At 33.2% G+C, this 24,904-nt stretch overlaps 2 protein-coding genes across 5 annotated transcripts in view; one reads left to right on the top strand and one right to left on the bottom strand.

Moving 5' to 3' along the window:
* LOC140448621 (ecto-NOX disulfide-thiol exchanger 2) overlaps positions 1–5,976 on the bottom strand; it is a 31,341-nt gene extending 25,365 nt beyond the window's left edge. The window contains exons 1-5 of one of the 3 annotated variants that reach the window (XM_072541728.1): positions 5,960–5,976; positions 5,402–5,816; positions 4,813–5,282; positions 4,520–4,711; positions 4,220–4,403 (exon numbers count right to left, since the gene is read on the bottom strand). In XM_072541728.1, coding sequence (XP_072397829.1) covers positions 4,220–4,403; positions 4,520–4,711; positions 4,813–5,282; positions 5,402–5,648 — 1,093 coding nt within the window. In that variant the 5' untranslated portion in view covers positions 5,649–5,816; positions 5,960–5,976. Of the gene's footprint in view, positions 1–4,219; positions 4,404–4,519; positions 4,712–4,812; positions 5,283–5,401; positions 5,877–5,959 lie in introns of those variants that run through there. The other 2 variants (XM_072541735.1, XM_072541721.1) reach the window with 2 other exon arrangements.
* A 1,103-nt stretch (positions 5,977–7,079) lies between these two features.
* The window catches only part of LOC140448643 (uncharacterized), a 69,179-nt gene continuing 51,354 nt past the window's right edge, over positions 7,080–24,904 (top strand). The window contains exons 1-7 of one of the 2 annotated variants that reach the window (XM_072541745.1): positions 7,080–7,513; positions 7,605–7,811; positions 8,013–8,265; positions 8,405–8,556; positions 9,921–10,113; positions 10,522–10,596; positions 18,793–23,230. In XM_072541745.1, the coding sequence (XP_072397846.1) occupies positions 7,343–7,513; positions 7,605–7,811; positions 8,013–8,265; positions 8,405–8,556; positions 9,921–10,113; positions 10,522–10,596; positions 18,793–23,230 (5,489 nt within the window). In that variant the 5' untranslated portion in view covers positions 7,080–7,342. The remainder of the gene's footprint in view (positions 7,514–7,604; positions 7,812–8,012; positions 8,266–8,404; positions 8,557–9,920; positions 10,114–10,521; positions 10,597–18,792; positions 23,231–24,904) is intronic. The other variant, XM_072541754.1, reaches the window with a different exon arrangement.

A 24,904-nucleotide genomic window follows, 5' to 3' on the forward strand; every position in this document is an offset into this window, starting at 1 on the left:
GTGCGTAAACAAGATTGTGCTCAAATTAAAACTCTTTTAACAGTCTTTTCATCCACAGTAATTTTTATTATCCAAGTGAACGCTTCCATGTGCTTTAAAGGTAACAAATATACAAGCCCAAAAACATGATAATATAAATGAGGCATATTTTATGTATATTTACATGAATAACATAACATTAAAATGGAGGATTCCAGAGCAGAGGTCTTTGTAGACATACTTATTCACAACTGGTGACTTGAAACTCTCTATCTAGAGAGTAAGATACTTACATAATCGGGTCAGATGAACCTTTCAGAATATCTGATAGTATTAAATATTTTAGAAGTCTTTTTTGGTTAATAAATTGAATAGCTTGTACCTGTAAGTATATCAATATTCTAATTAATACATTATTTTAGTGGCTAGTACTATTATTAGAGTTATAGCTGGTCAATATGAAGTATGAAATTATATAAAAATGACTCAGAGAACAAACAAGATGCTAGGTAAAAAAGAGGCAAAAATTTAGTGGTCCGTGACCCCATTAAATGGGAATTTTTCTTCAGAAATTGTTATGTTCAATTCTAAAAATTTTAAACTTCCAAAGCAGAAAGCAAAAACATCAAAACAAACGTATTTTCAAAACATATTGTGGTTAGTTTCCAAATTAAATATAGTAAATAATATAGACGTGTCACAAGAAAATACTTTCATATCCATATTAAGGGACCAGTATGGGCATACCTTAACTCAAAATTTTAGTATTTTGATAACAATGAGAACTGATCAAGTTCTATATAGGGTGTTGCATTAATAATTGACAATATTTTAACTATAGATTCCTGGGCTCAAAATATAAAGATTTAACCAAAACCACTTAAATAAAATGTGGCTCCTTACTGAGTTGCAAGGTGTTTTATTTAATAATTTAAAAACTATTTGTACCCAGTACTTTAAAACTATTTGACATATCCTTGTCATACTTGACAGGAAGTATAGGTACGGTACACACTATTAAATTATGTTAAATAAACGTTTCTGGCTACTACCAGAGGCGTACGACAAGGGAAAGGGAATGGTCGACCCTTCCAAAATTCTGGGCTACTGGCGGAATTGCTATTTTAGCACAATTCTTCGATTCTCCAAAAATTCCTATGTAAATAATAAACTCTTCATTCATAACGATGAATTCAGTATTTTCGCGATATTTGAAGTTAAAAATGAAGCGGCACAGTTATTTTGATTAATGTATTAATTATGCCCGTGTTTTTTTTGGGTCACAGGATTGCATTTATTACACAAATGAAAGTTATATCGCTATTAACAAAAAAACATATTGTTATTTATTGAAAATTCTTGAAACAAATAGAATCATACAACATTTAAAAAAAATTGTGATTATAAAAAGAACCATTTTGTTATAATCTAAATAAAAGAACAATTTTATTAACCCGAAAATATCAAATAACACATTTTAACTAAACCTTTTATAACACATGTTCAATGTGACGCCCATTTACTCAATAAGCTTATCAATTCTTTCGTTAAAAGATCTTCTAACTTTAAAAAACATGTTTGGCCTGTCAATAAAATTAGCGGAATTGACCATTTTCCGCCCTAGTTGTTGACGATTATTTAATTCTTGTGAGTATACCAGTGATTTCATATGCCCTAGAAAAAAAATCTAAGGAATTACATTCGAGTGTACAAGACAGCCAATGAACTGCTGATCTAGATAATTCCCTACTATTAAAAGACGAGGCGCAGCTCCATCCTGTATGAACCACATATATTTTCTTTGATTAAGTGGCAATTCTTCTAGATCGTCGAAAAGTGTAGTTTGTAGAAACTCTAAATACGAGTTACCATTAAAATTTGCTGGTCATTCTTAAGGACCCCGCAAACTATCTCAAAATATACCGCACCATACATCAATCTTAAATTCATGTTGAAAATGTGATTCTCAAAATATATGGGGATTTCTAATATCCCAACTGTGGCTGTTTCTCCAGCTAAATAGTCCTCTACGTGTAAATGTAGTCTCGTCAGTAAAAAGAATTTTTTTAATAAAATTACGATTTGGTTTTTTTTTTATCCTCCACTGAGCAAAATTCAATCGTAAAGCATCATCTCTAGGTAATACATTTTGTACTGTAAAGTGTGTAAAGTGATAAGGTCGTAGCTCTTTTCAGTAATATTAAGATTATTAACAACACACACTAGAATATCACCCACCTCATCAACTGTTAAAATTTTAGGTTGTGCAACATCACTTTTAGGTATAAATTGTCCAGTATCTCCTAATCGACCAAATAAATTACTGAAAGTTTGGCGATTGGGTTGAAATCTGTCTGGATACATTTCTTGATATCTCGTGCAGCAGCATGACAGGAATAATTGTACATAAACACAGGGCATATCTCGCATTTCCAGATTAATAAAATGGTTATGCCGTGGCATTTTCACTTGATCAGCTTTTTAAATTTTACAACAATCAGAATATTTAGTGACAGTTACAACAACTTGCAGCAATGAGAGCATCTTACTAGATTAAAACGATTAATTCAAACGAGAGCCAAATACAAAACCTGAACTTATTTTCAATATGTCGTAAGCACTTTAATACCATGAAAGCATAAGCATTTATCCAAATTCTGTAAAGAAATGCTTTAAGACTAATCCAAATGATGTGGAGAAATGTTCCAAACGCTAATCTGATTGTGATATTGTAAATAAATATAGTTTGTTTCAGACTGTTCTCTATATTTCTCTGTTTATCTATAGTTCAATTTTATTGCTTATTCAGTTGAACATAAGTGTCAGGTTGACGCTATCTACACAGACTTCTCTAAAGCCATTGATAGAGTTAACTGTGATCTGCTTATTGCTAAATTACAAAGCTATGGATTTGGAGGTACTTGAGTGGTAAAAAAAAGTAAAGTTCGTGTAACCTTCTGGCTAAGGTCTAGTGTTAGGGTTTTCAGGTCGCACAAGCGCCCCTAACATGACTTAACGACTACTTTCGTAGCCGGGACCGACGGCTTTACATGCCCTTCGAAGCACAGTGGCAGCTCAGTTAAATTACAAATTTTAAATTTTTGTAGGTGCCGACATACGAACCCAGGCCCTCCAGCTTGTTAAGCCAGTAACATAGCCACTGAGCTACGGCTGCCACACTTGAGTGGTAAGTAGTTATGTGTGTAGCAGGTGTCAGTATGTAAAATATGGAAATTATTTATCTCTAGTTTTTAAATTAAAAAAAAACACCCTGTAACTCAGTAATTAGCCACATTTTATTTAAGTGATTTAGATTAAATCTTAATATTAATAAATATGCAGAAAATGCCTATTAAAATGCTATAAAAATATCAATGCAGAGCACATGAAGAAAGTATTAAATACTTTCATAAATTTTTAAGAGATTATCAAGAGATAAGAGATACTAGAAAAAAAAGATGTTATTTTAAAACCATGGGATATTTCAGGAATCAATGAATCTTGGAATCAAAAATAAATCACATATGAAATTGATATTGGTTCTTTTTCTACCAAGCTCTAAATGTACAGTCAACTACTTAAAGAAGTTGTATGGACAATGAACTTGGATTTAAGGTAAACAATAAGGAGAAGCACTGCATCTTCTCACTGGAAATTGATTTTTCACATTGACTTACTTTATATTATCTTTTCTTATTGTCTTTGAAACATCAGAATTTTAAATTTTGTTTTCATGTAGTGAAAGTCATTGATAGTGAAATAGGTGTGAGTAATACTGTCCAATGACCTTACAAAATTCACACATATTGTTAGTTTTCATTAATATGTCATTAAAAAATGCAGACATAAAGAAATCTGCCTTATGCGGTGAGTTTACTTTAGGTACAAACTAATCAAAATAACAAAATGTTTAAGGAAAATGTCAAAAATACTACAAGACTTTGTCTGATATAAAAGATTAATTTAGTGCCAAAAAAGTAATTGTATCATATAATAGTACAACTAAATAAAGAAATGTGAAATAATGAGGAAAGTACAACATATTATATTAACTGTAAAAATTATGCAGTAAAATTGAACCAACTTATATTGAAAGAAGTATGTTTCCAAAGACACTATCCAGTTAATTTCACTTTATTCAATTTTCACATTTCTAAGTATTGTAGCATATTTGTACATATTATACCATGTTTACATTGCCCTTTTAAGGTGTCAGAAAAAATAAATGTTCAGTACATACATTGTAACAAAATGCCCTGCATTCTTCCTCTCATGATTTCTTTGGCTTTTCTTAATTCTTCTTCATACTGATTTTTCTCATTGAGTAAACGCCTAATATGGGAGTTTGTGGATTGTATCATGGAATAGAAATTGTTGGCATTTCTTTTATTACAATCTCCCCTTTCCAGCCACGTTATAACAGTCTGAAATATTATAAATATCAATTTTGTATAGCATGTAAGCATTGAACTTTTTTGTATGATATTTATAGATAAATATTTCTCTAATCAACAAAAATTTTGAGAAATCAAAACCATACCTGTACAGCTTTAGCAAAAGTCTCATCTTGTTTGATTTTTTCAGCAATAGCAGTGGCCTCATGTTCAGTATAGTGTACAACTGGTGGTGGTGAAGGGGGTCTTAGTCTTTCCTCTTCCATCCTTTCCCTATGGCGTTGTTCCCTTTGCAGTTGCCTCTGTCTACATTCCCATTCATATTGGTCATCTCTAGCCTAATATTAGTAAAATAATTAACAAGTATAGAATCATTATATAATAATTAAAATAGTAATTAAAAGTAAGTAGATAGTTATTACATAGTTTTAGGACTTACATGAGCATAATCAACATGCAGCCTTCCAGTATTGGCTGCATCAGTATTGGAACCTATTCTAACCCTGTACCCAGACAAGAATATTGCTGCATCAACTGAACCTTCATAAACAAACCTCAAATGACAGAAATTCTTTTTACTCAATCTTAAAGTTGTTATCTCTCCACATTTTTCAAATATTTCAGTAATAATTTCTTCAGTCATATTCTCTGGTAAACCACCAACAAAGACTGTTCTACATCCTGGAGGTCTTTCTCTAATAGATGGTAGTGGAGCATTAGGATTTGGGGGGAAAAGTGTACAAGATTTACAATGTATGATTTCTTTAACAGGGTTGATCATTAAGGTGGAATCATTAGGGATAATGTTGGGATCTGGGGCTATTATAGGTGGAATCATACTGTAATTGTTCATTTGCATTATACTTGGGTCCATTAGCATGTTCATGCCTACCATTGGATAACTCATGCCTAAAATACAGGTACTTATTAAGAAAGATCAACAACACAATATATTAAAAAATTTTCTACATTACTTAAAACCTAATTATATGAAAGATAATTAAAAAAAGTAACGTCAAAAAACTTACCCATGAGTCCTCCCCACATATTAGGGGGTGCTATTCCTGGGGCATTGGTTCGATTTACATCTTGAGATGAAACATTTGAATCTGAATCAACAGATTTATCAGTGTCGCGTCTATCTCTACTATTTCGACTTCCAGCTCGAGATCTTTTATCTGGCGGACTCTGACTAGATTCATCTTTGTCATCATTAAGCCTGGGCTTATTTTTTGAAAATTTTAAGGGAGTATCATTCATTGCTGCGTTGAACATCTTCCACTATTATACAACAGCTAATGTATGTGATGAATTAATAGCTAAGATGAGTAAGTGGATTATAATCCGAATCTGTAACACTTACATTTGATTCATGTTAAGAGGATTATATATAAATAATTTATTGTTGATTATTCACCTCCAATCAAATTTTTGTCAAACCAGCTGAAAATTGTCAATATTCTAGGTGATTCTAGGGAAATTTAGGACTTAATCGTTACTTCGAATATTTCATTGATCACTATACCACAGAACAGAAAACAACAAATTGTTTTCTGTTCTGTGACTACTAACAAGCCATACAGTACATAGCACAGAATAAATAACAGAATTCCATCGAGTTAGAATCTACAGAATTCCCACTCTGCCTGTCAAGATAAGTACGCGCATTTCATTCGCGCAGACGGAATCAGCCATGTTTTAAACGGAACCAGTACTGTTCAGTGAAATTTTATCTGTTGTGCATAGAAAAATTAACCTGGTTTAATTGATTTACGGCAACCATAGACATAATGCAATATGTCATACTTTTAGTTGAAGAATAGATTAAATTATTTCAAATTTACTAAATTATTAATCTCTAAAAATTTAAATTGTGGTTCTGTCGTAGCTTGTCACAAATTTCTCAATCCGAGTCTGTGTTTCCGTTTAAAATATGGCGATCGCATGCTGACACACTTCAAAGGAGGCATCTGATAATCGACATTCTGATTGTTATTTATTCTGTGTTCATAGTATTTGTGGTGCGTTTTCCAAATTTATAATTCCAAAAAAATTACTTGAATCTCTAAAATATTGATACAAAAATATACAATTAAGACAATTCGCCAATTAAAAACGCGATTAGTTGTTTAAATTTTTTTCAAAATCATAATTACTGAAACTAAAACCACAGAATAAATAACAATCAGAATGCCCACTCTCATTTTTAAAGTATAATAATTTAGTAAATTTGAAATGATTTAAAGTATTCTTAAAACTAAAAGTACGACATAAAATATTGCATATTATGTCCATGACGGCCGTAAATCAATTAAAACTGGGTTAATGTTTCTATGCACACCAGATATAATTTCACTGAACATCACTGGTTCCGTTTAAAACATGGCTGATTCCCTCTGCGCGAACGAGATGCGCGTATACCATTTTTCAAAGTAAAAAAGTTGCACGTTACTTCGTCACCATAGCACCGACCATGGTACAAAGAAGCACCGACAACTCGACAATCATTGCGAAGAATATAGACGCTTATATTTTATAATAAAAAATATAGCATATAAGCAATAAAATCTACGTCATCACTTCCACGGTCCATTCTTTGACCATAGTAAACTAAAATCCAGCTGTCTACGTCCTACGAACCGTGCCGTGGATTAGGCGGTAAATCAAAGAACACAAAGACATAGAGCTGTTTATTGTGACATCTGACTCTGGCTGTGGAGGGTTATGTGCATCGTTAAGTGTTAAGTTTTGCAGATTTGGTTTATTTTGTTATAGGAATAGGAATAGAAATTACTTTACGAACATGTGTATTAACGTGTGTTATTATATCTAACACAGTAACACGATTATAATATAAGTCAAAATCTAACATACAGTTATTCTTTGATATAATGGTGTTTGTTGTTTTGTAAATTTTGCTGTTTTCTTTATATGAACTGAGTTAACGCATTTGGAGATTTTGCCGGAAAATGGAATTATCAGATGACTGTGATGTAGATATAACTACGTTCATAAATCCCCATTTATTCTGGGTGGTAGTTAAAAACAAAGTAAGGAAAAAGCTGTTAGCCAATTTGGATATTCAAATTCAACTGTCTCTCACAGAAATTAAAAATTATTCTGGTTTGGATATCGGACAGGTAATTATTTAACATAATTAACTTTACTGTATTTCACTTTATTAGCCACTCAATATATATATCTGGATTGGCAATTATTCCTTCATTGTAGATGGTGGTTGCTGTGATAGATGGTTTTTCCTATAGAGCTGTTATTGAACACATAGATGAAAGTGATAAACCTTCATATCTTGTATGGCTTATTGACTATGGAACAATGAAGGAAATTGAAAAAGTTTATGAGATACCTGCATCTTTAAGCAAATTGCAGCACTTGTCTTTTCAGGCTAGTTTAAACAATGCAGTGTGCATGGAACAGGTAAATTGATTTACATGTATTTTTAGGATTTTGAAATTTAGTAGTTGTTAAATGTGAAGATGAAATATCCAATTCTTTTTAGGTTCGGTTAAGTAATTGCTGTTTTAGATGTTATTTTTATTATAATAATAATAATATATTCATTCATCATATGGAAACATTTTGCATTAATGATATTATAACTAATATTCCATTTTGCAGTTTCTGGATTATAATGCAGTAGGTGAAGTTTACAATGTTAAGAAACCAGTAAAGAATCCAACAACACTTGTCATCAAAGAATCTCTTAAAATTCTATCGGAAGGTCATACTTTTAAATTTAAATTGGAAGACAAGCAAAAAGATGTAGCCTTAGGAGATATTTTTGTTAGAGATAAACTTAACAAAGAGGCATCTCTTAGAGACAGTTTGGTAAAAGCAGGTGTTTTAGATGTGGACCATAATATGTTTAGGGGTAAGAATTGTTGACAAACTAGATCAAAACATGCTAAACTTTTTAGTATTAAGTAATTTTATTTATCACTATTATTTCACGGCTTAAATTTAATTAAATATGGTTTCTTTATGTTTAAATATTAATAATTTTTTACCAGTTTTAGGTATAATGGATTTTATAAATGACTACAAGACAAGCTGGCTAACTCTCATTGCTAAAACATGTAAAGAAAATCCATATCCCAAGAATTTAGTTGCAAAAGTTTTGGAAGAATTTCAATCCCCAAGAAAATTGGAAATACCTTCACAAGTAAGATTGAATTATATATACAGATATGGAAAAAATTATAGTTAGTATTACAAAATTAGCGAGATAAGTAATAGAGATACATTATATTTCCTTTTAACAGACAGAGATCAAAATCATAAGTATATCCCACTAGTCTCCTCTCCACATTATGCATAAATGCCCAAAATGAAGTGTTATCCCGAGAGATAAAGCCAATTGTTTTTAATTCAATTTAACATTATTTAAAATAAGATCTCTCATTTATTTGAGAAGTAGCTACTAGTTATGACAATAAACATTTTAAACCACTGTAGAAAGAGTACAAATAATAAATAGTACTTTGGGGGCCATTCTGTACAAGAAACTATTAATTTATTTATTATAGCTTTTCAAAATAGGCTAGTACCCATAGAAAAAACTGTATTGGCCATAAAAGTTAGGCTGTACTATTGGCAGATGTAAAAACTGCTGCCTATTGGATCAACTTTGTGAAAAGAAATATATATATATGTATATATATATATATATATATTTATATATATTTATATATATACAGTATACTCCCTCTATAACGAACACGGTTATTACGAGGTTTCGCTTATAACGAGATACATTAGATGTCCCGTGAAATTTCTATTGAACTATAACTGTCTATAGCGAGGCAAATTTGGTTATAACCAGAGAAAATAAGATCCAAAAACGTGTTTTTTACGTTTTTGGTCGGGTCGTGGCTATAAATAAATACCTTTTCAAACAGACCCTCAATAAACTTAACTGCAGCCCACAATAAACTTCTTTACAACGAATAAATACAACTGTTTCACATCTTTAGAAAATATGAGGGAATGATACTGGACCATTTAAAGCAGTTAAAGATGACAGAGTTCTTAAAATTGCAGAAGCAATAGTTTATGATATCCTTGAAAATACGCTTTATACATTATGTAGTTGGAAAAAAATATAAGTACAGATTTTTTATTTTAACGTATATCATTGATAATAAAAGTAAACAACTCTTTTATGTTTTAATATATTTCATTGACAATAAAAGTAAATAACTTTTTTTCAAAAACGCCATTCAAACAATATTTATTAGCATCTTATATTGCTCGGAATGGCTTCACTATAGGAAGTTGATGGTTTAGAAAACTACAGATTCATATGTATGCACAGTATTATTATTGTCTGATATAACGAGATCGGCTTATAACGAGGTAATTAGTCTGTCATTTCACTTCTCGTTATAGAGGGAGTCTACTGTATATATATATATATATATATATATATATATATATATATATATATATATATATATATATATATATATATATATATATATATTGGAGTTATATGTCCTTAGTGTTACTGAATTTTACTTTTTTTAGAGTGATGAACCCCTGAGAGTACAATACAGCAACAAACATAATGTGACTGATCCAGATGAGGAAGGTGATGCTGCAAACAAATTGCAAGAGTCTTCTGATGCGTTAGATTATCAGAGTGTTTCAAATGAAAGCACTGATAACCCCGTTTGTAAAGAAAATTCATCATCTTCTTTGCCTAACAATAGTATTAGAGGTAAATTTCTCCAATCTATTTATGTAGTATGTTATTCATCATAAAATAATCATGTATTCTTAAACAATATATTCAGGGCTTATAGACTGTGATCAGGATTTTATGTTTCTTTTTGATGCATCACCTACAATTGTGACACACATTATTAAAGATGATAAGGCGATTTCCTGCCGCTTCTATCGATCATTCATCTGTTACCAAATCATCATATCGATCAGAACGACAGATTACATCTACTTTGATAAAATTGTGGCTTATTCCTAACAAAAATAGTAAATTGGATTAATATGCCACAACAAAATACTTCAGAACAATACTTTGATAATGTCTGCTGCAGTTGTAGAAGAAACATCAGGAAGAAACTGGCCACCAAAGTCTACACGTCTTGACATAAACTTCTTATTTTAGCAAAAAATGAAACAACTACACAACAGTTGCGTGGGGATATCGTAATTTTACCCGCTGGTTGCGAAAGAAGTCTAGGTATATGTTTATTATTATGTGTATGTATAGAGGGTATTTCATGTAAACCACACATATTAGACTTAGATCTTAGAAAACAATTGGATTTGAAATCTGAAAATTTGGACTTCTGCATAACTGTAGTTGATCTACATATCTATTGAATATCTATCTATTAAATATTGACAGTTTGATGTCACCTCCTTTAATACAGGAAATCGCTATTAACTTTATTTTTTAATGGTAATTAATTTTGTTAAATTTCAAACAATAGTAACTCGCTAATGTTAACATTGTCATGAATGTTAATTAGCGTCAAACTCACAAACAAAGATTGACATGACAAAATATGCATTTGCAAATGCTCCAATTTTTATTGCTGTTTCGTTATTCGCTATTAAAAAGGTTTCGATGTTGCTCAAATAAAATGAATTCGAATTTATTATTTAGGTACTTTGCAACAAAAATATTGTCCAAGCTATCCAAATATTTTCTTAGAGATTGCTTGACTATGAAATACTTAAACAGCGTACAGTTGTATTAAATAACTAGCTAATGTGTAAAAATTAAATAACTAAAATTAACTCACGACAAAAAATACTTCCTGTATGAAAAAATTTTAATATTATTGGTTTTTTTATTTACGTAAATATACAATGATTACAGTTTTCCGACGTGCGGAAACGCGATTTATGATTGTTCATACGTGAAACATGGAGACTCCAAAGTTGATTGCGCAAACTTTCAACGATTGATGTTCCTATTTGTTATCGTCATTGCAAAAGCCAAGTGCACGGGAAACTAAAATTCCAATGAATTCAAAAACTCTATGGGATACTTGACATTGTGTTGTGATCACTGTTGTTGTATTTGATGTGCACGAACTCGTTATATTCTAAACGTATCCACTTCATATTCTATGACTTAAGAACGCAATTTTGATACGTCAATACGACTATTATCATTTTCTGTGTCTTGTTGCTCATCAGTGCAGTCAGTACGTTACGTAGCTCATCCCATATTTGCTTGACTTCTACGACCTAAGTCAGGTCGTCTTCTCATTGGCATTGTAAATTTAAGAAGTTCTCGCGCAGTAACTTCTAAACTATTTCACTAATAATACTACAAAAAATGGTAAATGGCAGTACTTTCAGGGCGTTACAAAGGAAATAAATGACATATTTGTTTACTTTCAAATATTCATAGTGTGTTCAGATTTTTTTGTAGAAAGATAAAATGGAAATAAAATAAAAGGATAAATGACAGACCAAACAATTGAATGAGCATGCTACGGTTCTTTATATAGCACGATTTGTCAGTCTCTTTGTTTGAATTGGTAAACAACACAGCGTTATGACGTTATTTAGGACCCATGACCTCATTTGACGCGGGGCTGAATAGAAAATAAAATACAAAATACCAACAAACGTCTCCTTTAGTGGTGGGCTAAACTGTGATTCTACAATCACAGGTATAACTATGATCGTGATTTTTTATTCATTGTGATTTTTACCTGTGATTGTGATTTAACAGAGCAACGAAATAGTCGTATATAAATTCCGAATAAAAAGTGTTGCCATTATGGACCGTCATAAAATTCTACACGTGTTACTATTTCGGTATATCCGATATGGTCGGATGTTTTATAGGACAACTTTGCCATACAAATATTGCATGACACATAATTATCATTCACTTCTATAAACAAGTTCCATAACCTACTAATTTTTCTTGTTTTATTTTGCACTGGTGGCATTTTTAAAATGTATGAGAATAAAAATTATTGAATATCGATACAAATACGACGAACTACACAAATTCAATAAACTGAAACTCTAAATACCCTTTCTATGTTCTTCAAATGTTTGTTTACATACTAATATTACACTAAACTTGTGATGTTCATATCCCTCCAAAAACGATATAATATTATCTTTGCTTTTGCATTCATCGTTAGAAAGAGACTTCACAATATCACCGACTACCTCTATCTCGTTCCTTGTTATCCTGTTACACGTCTCTCATTTCACAACTTTGCGACTGAGACGACAACGTGAGATATCATGTTTTGGCGATCAAGAACTACATACATAGAAGGGGAATAAGACCGAAATCACAGCCACAGTATATTTTTTGTTATTCACAGGTCGTGATTGTTTTTTTCTAATCTCTCTCGCTCTCTTCAGCCTTAAGTAATCCAACTTTGGACATAGGTCTCCCCCAAATCAATCCAGTGTATTCTATTACTATCCTCTATTCTTATATAGAGGATAACAGAAATGAAGATTAAAATCTTCATTAAATATTTTCGAAAAGACGAATTTGGATACCTTCACTTCTGGTTCTTCACTTTGCACATACAAATCAAAAAGTTTTGAGATATTTAAATCAGGTGACAGATACTCTCGATTAGGATTTTTGTTGCGGCTATAGTGGGATGTATATTTGGCAAATTTATTAATGAAATCTTTTATATTTTGAGTATCTGTTTCCCTTGTCTTATTCTTAGGGGGGTGCTTGCCTCCTTTATCCAGTGGCGGAGTGATTAATTCGCCACCTCTTGATTTGTTTATTAAAGTTCTGGTGAGCTTTCCATCTGAAACTTGTAGAGATTTTTTGAAAAATTATTTGCAAACCGTTACCATATCACCTGATTCTTTCGGTAATGTATAAAGTTGTCTCTTAGAACGTTTATTCTGATTTTAAGCTGCTGTATGTCTTACTTTATTTACAACATTTACTTGTATATTAATGTAAGCAGTCTGTAAATTAAAATCAAATAAGTTGTAGAAACTTTGGAAAATATTCGTGAAACTCCATGAAAAAATTATTTCTCAGACACCATTCTACCAAGAGAATTGAAATTTGATTTTCCTGAATTTCTTTCCAACTTAAACTTAAATCTTTTCCAAACTAACTTATTTTTCTTACGTTTTTTACCCCTACTTGATCCAGGTTCCACAAGTTCATCTTCTTTGAAGCTTTCCCTAGTTGTAGAAGACTAATCATCAGATGGTGGATGGAAGTCAGAACCAGAATCTGTTTCAAATTCGCTGGTGTCACGAGTACTGGATGTATCCGACAACGGCATTTCCAAACTATAACAAAAATATTCTCTATTAATTAATTCAAATAATCAATTGTCGTGTAGTTAAAGATTAACCTATACCTTTGCAACATCGCTTAGAAAACAAGCCTGCTTTCTTCATTTTAAGGTTATAATTTAAGTTAAACCCAACTGTCACTTGGGCCACATTTCCATAACTAAATCATATGAAATGTTTACATAGCCTAACTGTACAACTCGCGCCATCTCTTGGTCTACTGTGAAATGTTAGTTGAGCCACTTTGAAATGAAAGATATGATAAAATGCCACCTATTGTACTACTTATCTGAATTATACAAAAAAATCAGTTGGGCCACTTCTTAGAGACTCAAATATTACTGTGAACATTGTTGATTTTGTGATATTGGAGGTGTTTGTGAAAAATGTAAGGTTTTTCTTCTTCTGGTGCACTCCATTACTGGAGGTTTGCGATCACTACATCAACATGTTCCCTATTCTGCGACACTATTAGTAATTGTTGAACGTTGATGCCTGTCCAAGCTCTGATATTGCGAAGCCATGATTTTGTAACGTTTATAACAGATTTAATTATGACTTCCAATATAATCAGAAGTGACAACAAGCTGCCGGTATTTGAGTTTTGTAGGTATGTTGCAATTATGTGGAAGTACAAGTTTTCTGATTGCAATGACGATTATTTTCAGAAATGAGTCTAATGTGCAGCCTATATGAAACACCTTGTGCTATTAGAATAGTTGGTTAATAGTGTTTTACAGAAAATGTTATTTTTTTTTATGGGCTACTATTATGAACTTACACTTTTAGTTTATTACTTTAAAAATGTTTTATGTGAAATAAAAATTGTGGGATATCTTTTATTATATACACTACGCATCATAGAAAATACACCACACACAAAATTTAGAAATTTTTTCATTTTTTTCTTATTTTTATCACACTAAATTGTGTTTCACGTAACCGACGAGTACTCATGTCTTCGTGGATGTTATTAAGGAACCTTGTTCTGGATCTTCCTCTTTTTCTTTGACCAACGGGTCTATCAAGAAGCGTTTTTCTAGCTTCATCATTTTGTTCCATCCGCATTACATGCCCTATCCAACTGACATGTCCTATCTTAATATGTTTTACGATATCTGGTTCCTGATATATTCTATAAAGTTCGAAGTTGTATCGTCTTCTTCACACTCCATTGCTATGCACTGCTCCATACATTCGCCTTAGTACTTTTTTTCGAACATGATCGTTAGTAACAAATGGAAAATAAGGAGAAATATTATAAAATATTAAATGTATTGAAAATTTCTACATACCGTTAGAGTTGGATTGAATTATACAGAAAATGCAAGTAACATTGTTCAATAATATGTTAATTCTGGCTAATACTCTTCATTCGATTTGGTATAGAAATGAACACTTTTTGATGTCCCTTTGGGGAAAAGTGCTCCTTTCCTCAATGAGAGCCATTTGAAGCTCTTCATATGTTTTTGGAGTAGATAGCGATGTTTTACACGTCTTTTGAGTTCTCCATATACATGCTCAGTAGGAATAAAGTCCTGGATTTGAGCTGACAGGTTCATTTTTTGTTTACTAACCTCTTCAAGATACTGTGTTACAATCATTATCAGGTGTAGTCTCGCATTATCTTGCATTATCTGAGAACTATTGCGAATAAACCCAGCATGATGTTGTAGGATCCCCATTATGATCTGTATGTTGTTAATGCGGCTGTCTGAATCAACACAAGATCCATGTATACCCCAAAAGAAATCCCTGCTAAAAAAAATTACTGAGCCACCACCAAAAGCAACCCGGTGTGACCTAGTGCAGGCAGCATAATGTTCTCCAGCTCTTGGAGAATTATTTCGACTATCTTTTCAATATATTCATGTTCTAAACTCATCTGTAAACAATACTCACTTCAGTGACCTGTGAGCAGCATTAAGTAATGGTCCCGTTGTTGGACTGCAACTCTGTTTTCATAATCTTCGTCGAACAATAGGAACGCTGATTGCTGGTCCTTGAGCTTGCTGAAGATGGCTAGGAGCATTCTATCAATTTATGTCGAGTCTCGTGATGCAGCAATAGTGAGAATGGGATCTTCTCTGACTGTTGTTTTCCTTTTGGCACCACTCCAGTCCCAGTTGATAAGATTCAGTTTTAAAAAATTATTGAAAAGTTCTCTGTACAGTTGAAGAACTAACATCCAATTATTTTGACATATACGTTTGACTTTCTCCTTTTCCATCAATGTAACAATCTGAAATGACTTTTGATATTTTTCCATTGTTATTAAGAAATACACTTCAGTGTAAGGAGGCCGGTGTACACTAAGATATCTCTAAAACTCTGCACCACACTGCAAACGTTCATACGGTTCTCAAAACAATCATTTCTGCTAAGCTTCGTTGATTCGTAAATAATGAGAATTTTATGGTTTAATATACGTGTACACGTGATAATCCATATAAAACATAAAACAAATTAATAGAAACTGAAGAAATAAATAAAATGTTCTAAACTTTATAGGTGGCTTGTTTTCTATGACGGCAGTGTAATACGTTTTTTAGTTCAGTTCTGTATTTTTATTAGTATCCCTGTCTTATGTTGTTATTTAGTTTTTTGTTCGAGTTTATTCTAGCATTATGAACAGTGTCCATAAACTAAAAATGAAAAAATCCTTTCATCATCGCCACCATCATCATTTATCCACAACCTTTTACAGGTCTTGGACGCGCTAAGGTATTCCTCAATTCCAACCTCTTATGCGCTTTGTTTTTCAAGTTTTCAGATTCAGAATTTTTAGGTCTTGTTTCACTTCCCTTTTGTCTTCTTATTGGTATTTAGTTTTTTTGGAAACCGTCTATTATAAACCGTTAATACTGTAGCCATTTTGATTTTTGTACATCTTCCATTTATTCGTGGTATTCATTCGAAAATTCTTGACACTTACAGCAGTTTGTACAGATCTAGTAGTCCCCAAAAGGTGTTTTGCGCTTGTAATGTAGTTCCTCGCGGTCATGCAAAATATTTTTAACTGTTTCAGGTTCTCTGTCACATTAGTCTGCAGCATTAAGTGTCATAAAAGAGTCTCACCTCTGCAAGTGTCCTTTGGCTAGCGTATGTCCAGTAAGGAAGGCTGTTCAGATTCTGAGCTGGTTCCTGCTTGTTTTTCGTGGTACTTTAAGCCCTATTAGCGCATATCTGTACATATATATTTTGCCATGGCTTGGTCTGATATACTTTCTCAATGGGAGTTATGTTGTGGTAGCATCTAGGTTTTTTTCCGATTCGGACAGTACTTTTTGACACTTCCAAGGCCAGCTCTGAACATGAATATTTTGTAGCTGATTCTCTTCTGGTAAATTCTTCATCTACTGCATTGCTGTGCATTATCCGATGAGCTGTCACCCATACCAGTGTAAACTGTTATATTCATCCATACAGTATCTCTTTTATTTATGATGTGGCTATGTCGTGATCTAACGGTTACATTACTCACGTTTTCTTCATGACTCACGTTTTCTTCATCACTCATATTCTCGCTTCCCTCTTACAATGTGCAGAGGAGGAATATCCAGTAGGACCTCCATAGTGGCTCCCTGTGAGCCACTGAGATTCCAAGCCAAGCTAGTATTCGAGGATGGCACTTTTTTGCTGCACTTTTATTATTGGTTTTATAATTAAGTTATATAAATCCATATTTAAATGGATTTTAAATACCTTGTTTCAAACCGTCTCATTTTTTCATGAGTGTGACTTCCATTAAACTAGTCACATTTCTCTTGGTTAATTGTTTTATTTGCTATGTTAAAATTATATTAAGTCTCGAGTTTTATTTGTTATATTATGTCTCGAGTCTAACATTATCACAAGATACTTTATTTGGGCTTACCTGTTGGCTTGGGCTAAGCCCTTCATTTGAGGTGCATTATATAACCACAGTCAAAGTCTGTTGCTTTTTGTCATTGACTGCCATTAAATTTAGATATTTCGTTTCCTGTGTCCGTTCCATATGCCCATTCAGCGCAATTGACAAGTTTTTATAAATATAATGATGTTTGGTTTCTTATAAGCTGTACAGATTTCGAAATTATATCGTCTGTATCAGAAATTATTTTCTTCGACGTCTCTATACATGTGCATCTTACTTTATTGTTCAAAGATAGCTAAGAGTGATGCGTTGATTTTTCTTATTGCTATATTTTCATGCTTCATCAAAACATTATGTTCCCTCTAGATCTTGTTTTTCGGTATGATTTTCTTACAGGTTTCCCATTATTTATTTACATTCATGCAAATGATCTGAGGATCGCATTTGGTCTGTGGAGTGACACATCAATGTTTCATCTTCAGTCTCAGTCAAAAAAGGATTTTCCGCCAGTTTTAAAATTTTCGAGAATGGAGAAGGAAAAAGAATAAAACATTTGGCACCCATCCTTCTAAAAAATTTTCGATACGATTTTCAAGATTTCGTTAAACGTTGGCGAACGTTTTTCCAACCTATTCCAAAAGTTCTCAAATAACAGACGGTTTCTTACTTCTTTCTTCCTCATGGATAAATAACTTACTTTGTAATTCTTTGATGATTTATTACTTCGAATCCGTTGGTTTCCACAAGCTAATGTTTCCTTAAATGATCAGATGTAAAGTTCATATTTTTCAGGGTGTCTCATAATGTGACCGAACTTCTATTCTAGCTTGCGTCTCTTGATTATATTGACCAGTTGTGTTGTTTCTTATAACTCTGTTGATTCAGTTTATTCGTACTAGTCGTCTATATAACCACATCTCAAAAGCTTCCAAGCGTTTAAGCATCGCCTCACTTAGGGTCCATGCTTCGACTCCATACAGTAGCACTGGAAAAATATAGCAGTATGTCATTCTTCTTGGCGTTACTCGTTTTTTTTTCAGCCATACATTTTCTGTTATTTTCCTATTATTATCTTTCTGTTCTTTTCCCATATATCTTCTTACTATTTTTCACGCTATATTTAAATTTAATTGCTCTGCTTATAAATATATTGTATATTTTGTATATATGGTAAATTTAGTATAATTTTAGTGCATTTAGTGCTATCGTTTTTCTTATAGTAAAATGACACAACCTAATAAAACTAAATTTTTTCAGCGATGTATATTTCGCCATCAGAAAAACCAAAAATTTCAAGTCGAAAGTCCGGATCTTATTACAAAAGTCAATTTGGAAATAATTCGTTAAGTCCTCACGAAACAAGAAAAACATCAGAAGTTTTATATTCCAAGCAATACAGAGGTTTTCCCGAAGTGCTTTCAGATAGTTCTTTGAGTTCTGATGAAAGTTTTACTAAAAGCTCTACCCAAGAGGATGTTAGTGATCCAAAGTTACAAGATCTCAAAAATAATATTAAGGGAGGAAACAAAATTAAAGAAGAAAATATAACACTAATAAAATCTAAAGAGCGATCAAGCCTTCTGAGTTCTGCAAATAGTTCGGTCCAAGAAAATGAAATAGAAGAGGGACTAGGATCAACTGAGAGTTCTTTGTCAGAAAATTATATAGATCCAAGGTTACAAAAGATCCAAAAGTATATAAAAGGTCAAAAGAAAGTCACAGAAGAAAGCACAAGACCTAAAACATCTAAAGGTAATTCCAGCCATCTTTCAAACCTGTCACTTAGTTCTACAGATGAATCTTTTCAAGAAAATGAGGTTCAAAAGGTATACAAATCTACTGAGGGTTCCGCCCAAGAAAATATTTCAGATCCACGACTTCAAAAGCTTCAAAATTTTGTAAAAAGGCGAAAGGATACTATTGAAGGAAACAGAACACTAGAGACATGTAAAGATCGTCTGAATACTTCTCTTAGTTCTGCAGATAATTTGCAACAAGAAAATGACATGGAAACAGGTCACAGGTCTACTGAGTGTTCCTTGCAGGAAAAATCCAAAGATGTTGAAGAGGGATTTAAGTCTACTGGTAGTTCTTTCCCAAAACGTATTATAGATCCCCGATTTCAAAAGATTAAAGGGAGCGGAAAGGAAAACAAGGAAGAAAATACAGCATTAGAATTTTTTTCAAATACTTCTCCCATTTCCACCGATGATTCCATTCGAGAAAATGAGATTAAAAAGGAATTCGGGTCTACTAAGAATTCTGTCCAAGAAAATCCTATAGATCCACGACTTCAAAAGTTTATAAAGCGGGGAAAGAGCAGCACAGAAGAGAACATAGCTAGAAACACATCCAAAGGTGGTTTTAGTAGTCTCCCAAATACTTCTCCTAGTTCAGTAGACTGTTCTGTCCAAGAAAATACGACCGAAAAACAACTCAACTTTATTGAAAGTTCTCACCAAGAAAGTTATGTAGATCCACGCTTTCAAAAGTTTATAAGGAGGGAAAAGGAAATCAAGGACGAGGACACAGCATTAGATATATCTAAAGAACTTTCCGGTCGTGTTTCGAATATTTCCCTTAGTTCTGCAGATAGTTCTTTTCAGAAAAATGAGGTAGGAAGAGATCTGAGTTCTACGGATACTTCTTTGAAAGAAAGTCATCTAGATCCACGACTTCAAAAGCTCCTAAAGGTGAGAGTAGAACATCCTGTAGATCCACGATTTCAAAAGTCTATACGGGGGGAACAGAAAAGCAAGGAAGAGGACACAGCACTAGATATATCTAAAGAACTTTCCGGTAATGTTTCGAATATTTCCCTTAGTTCTGCAGATAGTTCTTTTCAGAAAAATGAGGTAGGAAGAGATCTGAGTTCTACCGATACTTCTTTGCAAGAAAGTCATCTAGATCCACGACTTCAAAAGCTCCTAAAGTTGAGAGTAGAACATCCTGTAGATCCACGATTTCAAAAGTCTATAAAGAGAGAGCAAGAAATTAAGGAAGAGAACACAGCACTAGATATATCTAAAGAACTTTCCGGTAATGTTTCGAATATTTCCCTTAGTTCTGCAGATAGTTCTTTTCAGAAAAATGAGGTAGGAAGAGATCTGAGTTCTACCGATACTTCTTTGCAAGAAACTCCTATAGATCCACGATTTCAAAAGCTCCTAAAGTTGAGAGTAGAACATCCTGTAGATCCACGATTTCAAAAGTCTATAAAGAGAGAGCAAGAAATTAAGGAAGAGAACACAGCACTAGATATATCTAAAGAACTTTCCGGTAATGTTTCGAATATTTCCCTTAGTTCTGCAGATAATTCTTTTCAGAAAAATGAGGTAGGAAGAGATCTGAGTTCTACCGATACTTCTTTGCAAGAAACTCCTATAGATCCACGATTTCAAAAGCTCCTAAAGTTGAGAGTAGAACATCCTGTAGATCCACGATTTCAAAAGTCTATAAAGAGGGAACAAGAAAGCAAGGAAGAGAACACAGCACTAGATATATCTAAAGAACTTTCCGGTAATGTTTCGAATATTTCCCTTAGTTCTGCAGATAATTCTTTTCAGAAAAATGAGGTAGGAAGAGATCTGAGTTCTACCGATACTTCTTTGCAAGAAACTCCTATAGATCCACGATTTCAAAAGCTCCTAAAGTTGAGAGTAGAACATCCTGTAGATCCACGATTTCAAAAGTCTATAAAGAGGGAACAAGAAAGCAAGGAAGAGAACACAGCACTAGATATATCTAAAGAACTTTCTGGTAATGTTTCGAATATTTCCCTTAGTTCTGCAGATAATTCTTTTCAGAAAAATGAGGTAGGAAGAGATCTGAGTTCTACCGATACTTCTTTGCAAGAAACTCCTATAGAACCACGATTTCAAAAGCGCCTAAAGTTGAGAGTAGAACATCCTGTAGATCCACGATTTCAAAAGTCTATAAAGAGGGAACAAGAAAGCAAGGAAGAGAACACAGCACTAGATATATCTAAAGAACTTTCCGGTAATGTTTCGAATATTTCCCTTAGTTCTGCAGATAGTTCTTTTCAGAAAAATGAGGTAGGAAGAGATCTGAGTTCTACCGATACTTCTTTGCAAGAAACTCCTATAGATCCACGATTTCAAAAGCTCCTAAAGTTGAGAGTAGAACATCCTGTAGATCCACGATTTCAAAAGTCTATAAAGAGAGAGCAAGAAATTAAGGAAGAGAACACAGCACTAGATATATCTAAAGAACTTTCCGGTAATGTTTCGAATATTTCCCTTAGTTCTGCAGATAATTCTTTTCAGAAAAATGAGGTAGGAAGAGATCTGAGTTCTACCGATACTTCTTTGCAAGAAACTCCTATAGATCCACGATTTCAAAAGCTCCTAAAGTTGAGAGTAGAACATCCTGTAGATCCACGATTTCAAAAGTCTATAAAGAGGGAACAAGAAAGCAAGGAAGAGAACACAGCACTAGATATATCTAAAGAACTTTCCGGTAATGTTTCGAATATTTCCCTTAGTTCTGCAGATAATTCTTTTCAGAAAAATGACGTAGGAAGAGATCTGAGTTCTACCGATACTTCTTTGCAAGAAACTCCTATAGATCCACGATTTCAAAAGCTCCTAAAGTTGAGAGTAGAACATCCTGTAGATCCACGATTTCAAAAGTCTATAAAGAGGGAGCAAGAAAGCAAGGAAGAGAACACAGCACTAGATATATCTAAAGAACTTTCCGGTAATGTTTCGAATATTTCCCTTAGTTCTGCAGATAATTCTTTTCAGAAAAATGAGGTAGGAAGGGATCTCAGTGCGACCGATACTTCTTTCCAAGAAAATCCTCTAGATCCACGACTTCAAAAGCTCCTAAAGGGGAGATTAGAACGCTCAGAAAAGGAAAAGACAACACTAGATACATCTAAAAATCGATCCAGTCTTTCTAATAACTCTTTTAGTTCAGCAGATGGTTCTTTCCAGGCAAATGAGACGGAAAAACGACTCAAGTGTGATGAGAGTTCTCAGCAAGAAAAGCCGATAGATCCGCGACTTCGAAAGTTTATACCGAAAGAAAAGAAAAGCAAGGAAGAAAATACAATACTGGATATATCTAAAGCTGTTTCGAATATTTCGCTTAGTTCTGCAGACAGTTCGTTCCAGGAAAATACATCTAAATATCGACTCAGTCATTTTTCGAACACTTCTCTTAGTTCTGCAGATAGTTCGTCCCGAGAAGACCATATAGTTATACCAATCCGGTCAATAAAAGAAAATATGAAGAAGAGAGACAATACTCGAGCATCAACAGCTTTTGATTACCAATCTGAAGGAAATTCCACAGAAACTTCATTTCAAGAAAATCCTTCGTTAGATCACTCTAAAATGAATGCTAGTTCTACAGAAGAGAGTTGTTTGGATACCAATAAGCCTTCATCAGTAGAAGGAACTTCAGCCTCCGCGCTTTCGAAGAACGCACACACCCTGAAGATCAAACCGCATTGTGAATGCAAGCAATGCACAATTTGGACCAAAGATGAAAACGTCTTCGTAGAAAATTTCGGTACTTGCCGCAAAGTTGCTAGATTGGAGGGAGTTAAACCTCAATTTCTGTTCAAAGAGGACGGAAATGAAGCAAGTAATATTGAAATATGTGCTATTGAATATGGTTCAATGAGGAGGGTTGAAAAACGAGCCATGTTAAAGCTGTTAGTACACAGGTAAGTTAACAAAATTAGTTATCGATCATAAACAATGAGATTATCGATATTTATTTCGTTGGTTTAAAATGGGTTTAAGTCATTTTAAATAATATAAAGTTGATGATACCTCAGTAAAGCATGATATTCATGGAATAAATAATTTTATTATCGCTTGTATACCAACATTGTTTACTATCGTTAATAGTCACAAAAAGTCATTATTTGTGGTATAGTTACCGTTTTGAAAGAAGACCACCTAAGAAGAAGAATTTCATGGTCATCTTAATTAATTTTCACTAAAAAACAATTCCATTAAAGTTTAATATCCATATGGTTAACGTTCCTGTAGATCCGGTAGAACTTTAGAACTTTCCATACTGCGACTGAAAGATATTTGGTATACTCGTATACTCTACATCTATCTTTTTTTTAAGGTTTTAAGCGTACACGATCCTCTGGTAGAGATCTATGGAGTGAGTAACACAGAGTCGCAAGCCCCCATATCTTACGGTACTACTCATCCATAGGTCGATCCAATACACCAGCGTATTCTAGGATAAGTAGGTAGCAGATCCATTTAGATTTTAACAATTACGTTAATCTTTTTGTTTTCTGCACAGGGTTTAAACCATGGATCCAGTAGGTCATTTATATACGATTCGTCGGCCATCTGACTGATCAAGTTTATTTTCCCATTTTCAAAAATTTTCTGTTGCGTCACAATACTGCCTTCCTTAGGAAAAACACCGCATATGCAAAAATTGTGAAAATTTAGTTGGGCGCGAAAATTAGATCTAGATAGTTTATATTACATGATTATTTAAGAAAAGTACAGTGTTTACAATCCCAAATATATATTCTGAAAAAAATATTAAACCTAGCATCTACGAAAACATGCGTGGAACTATGGAAGAACCCCGCAACTACAACATTACTTAGGTAAAACCCCGCATATACTTGACGGAGCCTGCAGTTACTATGTTTATTCTGAGCAATACACAATCGCGGTGTTTTTGCTACGTAATTGGCGCACTTAGCGAAAACCTTTGTCAGACAAAATGCGTTTCAATCGTCTACTCCTATTTGCTCTATAAAAGATGGACTTGTGAAGGCGGCTTGTAAAAGCAAAATATCTACTCTAAACCTTGATACGCATATAGAAAGTTTTAATCCCAGTATATCCCATTACAGGCGTGAACACTCCCTGTATCGTAGATACCTGCCTAGTGATTACCATACAGGTCATGCACAAGGATTATTTAGCAACCTACCCTTCTAATTAATGCTCGTATAAGGTTTATCAAAATCATCTTAAAAATAAAAACATATCTTTCACAAATCTGGGTCATGAAGAGTGCGAATTGTGTGAAGCCAACTGCACAATAAAGAGCATAATTCTGAGAACTTGAATCCAGCATGTAGTGAATATGATAGCTGGAAAGAACACATTTACCGTGCCAGAGATTCAAGAGAATTATACCGTTTGGATACGAATGAACCAGATACATCAACGTCCCTTAAAGTCTCTGTTGACTTACAAAAAGTCATAATGTTACTAAGAATCGATATGTTTAAGAAAGCAATATTTACCCTAAGAATATCGACATTCAATGAAAGCTCCTGGGTAAAGGAAAAAAACAAAAAACTTTTACGCGCCTATGGTATGACGGTATTACTGGACGGGGAAAAGAA

Source organism: Diabrotica undecimpunctata, chromosome 1, assembly GCF_040954645.1.
Source record: "Diabrotica undecimpunctata isolate CICGRU chromosome 1, icDiaUnde3, whole genome shotgun sequence".
Classification (NCBI taxonomy): domain Eukaryota; kingdom Metazoa; phylum Arthropoda; class Insecta; order Coleoptera; family Chrysomelidae; genus Diabrotica; species Diabrotica undecimpunctata.